Here is an 8,079-nt window from a genome sequence, read left to right as displayed (position 1 = left end):
TGCCCCAGGGGGAAGGCTTGCCGCGCCCCTTGCCATCCTTTGCCCTGTGAGGATGGGCGCCCTCAGTGCCCGCACTCTGCTCTCTACGTAGCCTCCCCACTGCAGCCCTCAGATGGGGGGATCGTCCAAGCCGGGGAGACAGGCCAGGGGGAACCTGAGGAGATCTCTGTGGGCCTGATAACACCTTTCTCCCCACGCTCCGCCTCCTGGGGAGATTAAGCGAGTTGGACAGGGGATAGGCCCAGCACGCGCCGCCGCAGCAGCTCGGTGAACGCAGGAAAAGTATCAGAGAGGAGGGCGGCAGGGTTGCTAACTTGGCTTGGAGCCGTTGACCCTAGCCCAGGTCCGCCGGATGGACAGGCGTCCCTCTCACGTCCCTGCCTGGCCGTGGCCGAAACCCAGAACTTCTCCGGGCGCCACAACAGGACGGAGCTGGGAAGCCGTGACTCCCGCCCCAGGCACCAGCCTTCGGGGGATACAGACGAGGCACCTGTCGCATGCCCGCGGCACGATGGGCCGGGGTCTGGGGGCTGCTAGTGGAGCCGGCGACCCTGAGCTGATCTGAAGGAGGGAGTCAGAGGGCCACGTGGGGGAGGGGTGGCTGGCGGAGGGAACCGTGGGTGCAAAGCCTCGAGATGGGCGTGACTGCCCAGCAGTGCCCGGGGCGGCAGGTGCTCCCTCTTCCCGGTGGACAGTCGGGCTCAGGAGGGAGGCGGAGCCCGGGACCAGCCCTCCCCACTGCCTCCTCAGGGAGCTGCAGTCCATGGCTGACCGGGAGAAGGTCTCGCCAGCCTCCATCAAGAAGACGGTCTTGGACAAGGTGAAGCTGGAGTCTGCCCCAGGGCCCTCACTGGCCCCTTCCGGCCACTTCCAGCTGCCGCCCCACAGCCTGGCCCCGGCGGGCAAGAAGAACTGAGGTGTCGGACATGCCCGCACGCCACTCTCCACTTTCTCTTCCCTCCTGGGCTTGGACCCCCAGCACCTGGTGTTCTTAGCCCCAGGCCACACGGTGTCACCACAGCGGCCCGCTGCCCACGACTCTGGTCAACTCGGGATCAGCTGGGGCTGTAACCAGGGAGGGGTTAGCTTCCCAGTGGGGGTCTCCACAGTCCCTGAGGGCTGCTTCTCCAGAACAGAGATGGGTTCTCCCACCTCAGCCCACCCCTTCCTTTGCCCCCAAACCAGGTCAGGACCACTGCCTCTGGAGCTCAGGCGGCCCGTGCTCAGCTGGCTTGGGGCCTGGCCCCTTGCTGAGTACAAAGGTCAAGTTCCCCCTGCACCCCTACCCCATGAAGGCCCAGCCAAGGAGGGAACCCCATCCCACTCCTCCCCCTTCCTCAGCCTCCACGGGGGGGACACCTCGTCCCCGGTGTGACAGGGACCAGAGGGTTCAGTCCAGGGGACAGGGCCACGGCTGCCAAGGGCCCCTTGTCTCCGTTTGGCATTTGAGCAAAGGGCTCCTCCGATAGTCCCCACCGCCCAGGCCCCTGTCTCCCATTCCTGACCTAACTTACAAGCCTGTCCCTTCTCTCTCCGACCCTTTAGGTTAAATACATTGGTTTCCAAGTTGGTGCCTTGATTCCAACTCTGTCACCACGTGTGGAGGGAAGGCCCTGCTGCCCTAGACGGTCCTTGTTGGGCGTATCTCAGGCCACCAGCAGCCCACGGGGCCACGGCATTCTGGCTCGGCGGGGGGGTGGGGGGTCACTGAGTCCCCTAGTCAGCAGAGGTGGAGGGACCTTCTGGGGAAGAGTGTCCTGCTTTGGGGCCCAGTCACAAGGGGTGTGACCAGAAGCCGGCACCGACGCCGGGCTTGGTGGGCTCTGCTCTGGGAGGGCCGCCAGCCTCCGCAGCCTCCACACCTCCCAGCGGGGCGGAGGCAACATGTCTCACTCTCGCCGGCAGGGACAGGTGAGGAAGGAGCCCCCCGCGGAGAGATGTCGGGCTCTCCAGAGAAACAGAACCAGTGGCTGTGGATACATCTGGCCCCGGAATACCTGTGGGTCCCTCCTAAGGTGGGAGCCCCAGCATAGGCCCCGGCCCTGTGTGCGCAGGGGTGGGCAGTGAGCACCCGGGATCACCCCTCCCTGGCAGAACCTTGGCACCCTCCCCCTGGGAAGAGATGTTCCCAGAAGCAGTGGTGCCACAGGCCTGCCCGGGACCTAAGCTGGTCCCCAGCGAATCCCTTCAAGTCAAGGCCAGTCTCACCGGGCATCTACTGTGTGCTAGACACCGGCCAATAAGGCCAGGGGGCACGCTGCCCCCCCCTGCCACATGCTGTGGGTCTCGGGGAAGTGAGCAGGTAGGTCTGAAGTGGGGAAGAGGCACCTCGTGGCTTAGGGGAAGCCTGGGGTCCAGACCAGCTTTGCAGGGAGGCTTTATTCCGGCCCACAACCAACCGACCTGCTGGGTTTCAGCAGGCGGGACCCGCGAGCCTTCGAGCTGAGGTTCCCAACCAAGTCAGAGTTCCACAGATGGGAAAGCCGGGAAGGCAGAGGAGCCTGGGGAAGGGGCGTGCCCTGGGCAGGAAGGCGGCTGAGGCTGAGGCTGACGAGGCCCGGGGTCCCGTGTGGACGGCCTTCCAGGGAAGCCACTGTATGCATGAGCACACCGTGGAGGGGAGCAGGCATGCGTTCTAATGGGTTCAGAGCAGGCCAAGGAGGGGGGTGGGCCTCAAGGGCCAGGGGCCCACAGATGCCAGGCGGGAAGCACTGCAATCCTTCCATCCGGAGGAGCCTCGACAGGGGTCTCACTGGGTGGGGGTCAGCTCGGCATGCCTTCCTGGCCCCGTTGCTGCTGCTGGCTCTGACACCTGCGACACCCCGGACCTCCCCAGATGCGGCAGAGGCTGGAATGAATTTACTGTCCTTTGCCCAATGGGCCAGATGAGCCCTGGTGGAAGAGCCAGCTCCCTCTGCTTGATCCGGCTTCTGCCTCAGTTTCCTAATTGGAACTGCCTGCCCGGATGGGGCCTTTGCCCTGCTTCTCTCTGCCAGTCCTTTCCTGTCCAGCTGGGCTCAGGCTCCAGAACAAACAGGTCAGCAGCCCTTGGCCAGACAGAGAAGGGAGCTGTCCATCCTAGGAGGGTCCTGGCACGGGCCCACCTCCCTACCTGGACACCAGCGGGGGGACGGCCGGTGGTCAGTCTGGGTTTGGATGCCAGCCACATCCCAAATGCCCCGGGCCTCCTTGAAGTGTCAGGTTGGGGGCTGCTGAACTCCAAAATAAGCCAGTGGAGTCCCAAGATCGGCCCATGGAGAGTTCAACCTGAAGGGGGAGCTGTGGGGTGGAGGACATCTGGGGGAGGGGAGGAGGGGGGGGGCAGGAGGCCAGTATCCAGCTGCAGCAGGAAGCAATGCTCTGAGGCCCTGCCAGGACAGCCCAGGGAGCCGGGTCTAAGCCGCCCCTAGGGCAGCTCTGGGAGCTGGTCAAGATGGTGCGCGTGCACCAGCAGGGACACTGAAACCCGGGCCTGTCTCCTCGCAGTATCACTCCCCGGCAAGGCCGTAGTGCCGTTCCTGCGGGACAAATGTCCTGGGCCGTGGCTGGGAGTCAGCCAGACTCCGACAGGTGAGACCAACCACGCACTCTCTTGGGCCCTCCAGCTGGACCCTGATACGGGTGCCGGGGGCTTGGCTCTCTTGATTGTTTCAACATGGCATCTCCCCTTCCTCGGTGGCCTCCCCCAGACATGCAAACAAACCCGCTACCTGTTACTCTGCACGTGGTCAGGACACTGTCCACATCCTCTCCCCACCCCCTGAAGGGGGGGGCAGCAGAGGAGCCTGGGTTGTCCCCTGGAGCACTCACCTCCCCAAGGCCTCAGAGCTGCCCTGCATCACATGTCCAGAGGGCGGATCTTAGGGCCAGGGCCATCCCTTTGTAGGAAGCATCCCTAACGTCCACACTCACTGGCCTCTAGGCGAGTTCGGCCCCGACTCACTTCCCTAGACCTCTCTGATGGCCCTGGGTGGGTGCACCCCCATGCCTGCTTGTCCCCTCTTCCCAGCTGGAAGAGGTGGCTGCGTCTGTCCCCAGTGGGGAGGAGGGGCGGACTCCTTGCTAGTTTGGTGAGAAGGAGCAGAGCAGCGAATGAGTGATAAATCAGCCTCTCAGTCACCTCCCACGTATAAATGGCAGCCAGACTCCATCCTGTGAGGACCAAGGAGTCAGGGGTGGGGAACAGCCAGTGAGCTTCCACTCATGATGGCCCCCAGCCCCCAGGGCCAATCACCTGTGTTTCCTGAGGGCATCATGGTTCTGGCTTGAGCTAGGTAGCACCAAGTCAACCCCATGTGGCCTGCCAGGGCCCTGCCGTGTGGACTGGCTCTTGAGGCCCAGGGGTAGCTCAGACCCCACATCGCTGCCAAGTGGGCACAGAACAGGGCTGACATCTGCTGGTGAGGAGGCTGGAGGAGCTGGAGCGCACAGGGCTGCATCCTTGCCCTCGGGGGCAAGCCTTTATTCTGTAGATTGAGTTGACTTTAAGTCACACCCCTGGGGCGTCTGGCTCGCTTCGTCAGTACAACACGCAATCTTGGGGTTGTGAGTTCGAGCTCCACGTCAGGTGCAAAGATTAAAATTAAAATCTCAAGGCCCTGGAGCATGTGAGATTCCGGCCACACCCAGTACAATGTCCCACCCTTAAAGCGCAGCTTGGGATAAGACAACCACACCCAAGCCTACAAAGCAGGTGACGAGGCACTGTGGGATTTGGAGGCAGGCAGGGGCTGCTGCGGGTGCCCTTACGCCCCCGGCTTTGGGGCATCTCTGGGTGGCCTTTATCAGTCAGTGGCACTGAGTTCCCATGAAGACCCCGCCGCCCGTCCCTCACTCCTCCCTCTGCCGCTCATCTGAGTCCCGCTGACCTGCCTGGCAGGCCGAGTCTCCCTTCCTGACTTCACACCTGAGAAGGGAAATCCAGAACTTGCAAGTCGAAACTGGATCCCTCCAGTGCCCCCTCTTGCCCCGGGTTGCCTCGTTCTCTGGGAATTTCGAACGGCAGCGAGAAGTCCTTACAGAAAAGGCAGGAGCCGACACGGACTCATGCGAACTGAGCTCCAGGCAGATGTGGATCCAACGGGAAACACATGTTTACGGCGCCCCCACTCCTGAGCCGCCGGAGTGCCCTCACTCCACGCAAAAGCTCGGGGCGTTGGGCGAGGCCACACCACCCTCCCCCGCAGGGTCTTGGACCAGACTGTGGGGTCCCCTGTAAACCAGGCCACGGCCACCCGGCAGGGCTGGGGTCGGCTCGCCATGAGGCGAGGTCATGCCTGCCAGCGCCCGCCGGGCAGCGCGGAAGCGCCGCGAGGACCCCCCCGGCGATGCCCAGGGACCGCAGGTCCGCGCGGGTCCCTTGTGTCAGGAAGGCGCCGTGGGGGCGGGGAAGGTTTGCCCACNCGTCACACGCGTGCCAGAGCCCAGAGAGAGACTTGCTGAGTCATCAGCATGAGGTCACTCGGTGCTCATTCTGATGTCTGGGGGAGATTTGAACAAGGGGCCTGGGGTCTAAGGGGCCGGGAGATAAGCGCAGGAGGGAAACTGGGGAAAGGGCCAGGCCCGGGCACTGGGGCACCGGTTCAAGTTTGGGCTGGGATGCGAGTTGAAGGAGGAGTGGGCGAGGAGACGGTGGAGGGGCCTCGGGGCAGGTTTTCTTCCCCCGGCAGAGTGTGAAGCCCCCGGCCTGCCGTCCCCTCCCTCCCCCACCCCTCCCAGGCATTCTCTTCTCAGGCAGCTGGTCCCTGACCAGCTCTGGGACAGTTCCCCAAACTGGGAAATAGTTCTCTGAGTGAGAGGAGGGGAGGAGCTTAGGGGGGCCGTGCTTGCCAGGCTGGGAAGCAGGCTTTCCCTGTGACTGGTCTGGTTGGCTAGGCTGGGCAGCCCCTGGGCGGGGAAGACACGGATGCACTCTGGCCAGAGAGGGAGTCAGTAGGAGAAAGAAGGCTGCCTTTACTCAGGTCCTGGAGGGCAGTGGACAGGCCGGGGGCAAACAGGTGCAGCTGTACCAGGAAACTGCCAATGAGAGGAAGCAGCAGGACTTTGACACCTGGGGAGTGAGGTGGCTGGTGAGCAGGCCCTGCCCCTTTGCACAGCCTGGCCTTGGGGTCTGGGTCAAGGCTGCAGGTGGTGGCAGCTTTGAGGGTGCCTAGCCTTTGGGACACGACAGGCGGGCTGGCGTGGAAGGCATAGAGTGGAAGAATGTGGTTCCCAGTCACCCCAAAGTTGTCCTACTTGAGACTGGGGCTCAGTGTCGAGAAGGTGTTAGTGAAGATTGTGGCCCTGATGGGTGCCGGGCCTCTTGTGGAGGACAGCGTAAGGGTGGTGTGGCCTGGGCCGCCTTTCCTGAATGTATGGGTGCTTCCCGGCCTCCAGGGCTGGGGGCGTTTTGTCTAGATCAGAGCTGAACCTAGGGATTCATGGCTAGGTCGGGCCGCCTTGTGGTTTGTCTTCAGGGATCCCCCCTGCCCCTAACACAGACACACACAGACACACACACACACACACACACTTAGCCTTAGGCTTATAGATGCCAGATGTGTAACAGTTCAGCTGATCTTTTGGCTGGAATTTCTTCCTCCCTTAGGAAAATGCAGAGTCCTGAAGGGGTATTTCTGTAAGTCTTGTCATTTATTTATGCTGAGGTGGAAATGAAGTTTGAAACATTTTTCAGAATGGCTTTCTGTGGCTGAGGGATTTGGGAGGAGGTGGTTCCGAAGGGCAGGGTGGGAGTAAGGCTAGGCTAGGTTGGGGCCACGCCTCTTGGGGACATTTGGTCACTCGAGTTTGCAGGTCATCAAAGCCCGCAGGGGCAGGCTGCCTTGGCTTCTGCCCAGTGTCCACATTCTAGAGTCTGGGCCCAGGTAAAGGGGACGGAGTTCCCTTCCCAGCCGGCTCTCAGCCTGAGTAGGTGGCCCAGGGACCTTGGTGGTTTCAGGCCCTGGGGACTGCCAGTGTCTTCTCCCCAAGGTGGCTCAGCCTGAGGGGGCACGGAGCCGGGAAGGATGACTGGGCCCCAGCTCTGGACCGGCCCCTCAGAGGAGAAGAGAGGAAGCTGCTCCTCAGTCCGGTCTCTGAGATGCTCCGCATCTGGCTTCTAGAGGTGCCCTCAGCCATCCCTAGCCATCCATCCCCAAAGGCTATCTCGGTCACATCTGGGTGTGTCCCCGGTGGACAGAGGCCAGGCCAAGGGACCGAGGCCCCAGGCGCTGCAGAGGCCCACCCCTCCCCCGCCGCTTGCACACGTACCCTGCACCTTTGATTGGGAGGCGAGCGGCTGCGCTTGTGCTGAGTTCAGGCCTTCTGCGGAGGGCGAAATCTGTCGAGGAGGCACATTTCAGCTCCCAGCCGCCACGCTCGGCACTTTTCTGTGTGATCTCTTCAGGAAGTCACCGTCGTGCTCAGCATGCGGAGGGGAGGGAGGATGGCGAGTGGGAAAAGCTGGTGGCTGGTGTTTTCCTTTAGGCTGACAGTGGTTGGGCCCAGGGCAGTGTCCCTGCACCCCGACTCCGACTCCAGTCGGGGGTGGGGGGGAGCCCCTCCAACTCTGCCATGAGGGCCTGGCCTCCAGGGCGGCTTTGGGGCCCTGAGGACCCTCTGACCTCCGCTCCTATCTTCTGCAACCCCTGCCCTGGAACATCCATGGGACACCAGCCTCAGGGCCTGCCCGGGAGCCTGGAGTGGCCTGGCAGTGATGAGGCACCTCCTGGGGCCAGGCTGGGTGAGGGGGGGGGGGGCTCTGCCCTGGAGCCGACTGCACCTCCACGCCCCTCCCCGCCCGGGCTTTATCTCCCCAGTGGGCAAGGGATCTCTCCTGCAGCAGGGAGACCGCGGTGCCTCTTAGTCCTTCAGCCGTGCACCTCTTTCTGTGTCTGACCCGGAGAGCAGGGCTAGGGGTGCAGTGGGGGGCTGGCTGAGCCAGAATTTCCAGGGTTAGGTGCCCAGAAGTGTCCTTGGTGGGATTTTAGGAAGCAGAGAGTGAGGGCAGAGTATGGGAGGGGCGCCTGAGTGGGTGCCGGGGGGCCCTTCGGTCCGGCCCCCCAGCCCTCTTGTTCTTGTCCCCTGCGCTGTGCCCCGTGA

At 63.1% G+C, this 8,079-nt stretch overlaps 1 protein-coding gene across 1 annotated transcript in view; it reads left to right on the top strand.

Annotated features, from left to right (window-relative positions):
- PYCR1 (pyrroline-5-carboxylate reductase 1) overlaps positions 1-1,567 on the top strand; it is a 3,962-nt gene extending 2,395 nt beyond the window's left edge. The window contains exon 7 of the mRNA XM_077756979.1: positions 751-1,567. Coding sequence (XP_077613105.1) covers positions 751-916 — 166 coding nt within the window. The 3' untranslated portion in view covers positions 917-1,567. The remainder of the gene's footprint in view (positions 1-750) is intronic.
- The last annotated feature ends 6,512 nt before the right edge of the window (positions 1,568-8,079 follow it).

Source organism: Crocuta crocuta, unplaced genomic scaffold, assembly GCF_008692635.1.
Source record: "Crocuta crocuta isolate KB4526 unplaced genomic scaffold, BGI_CrCroc_1.0 scaffold50, whole genome shotgun sequence".
NCBI classification, from domain to species: Eukaryota; Metazoa; Chordata; class Mammalia; order Carnivora; family Hyaenidae; genus Crocuta; species Crocuta crocuta.
Note: the sequence above shows the minus strand (reverse complement) of the source record. Positions and strands in the feature narration are given on the sequence as shown.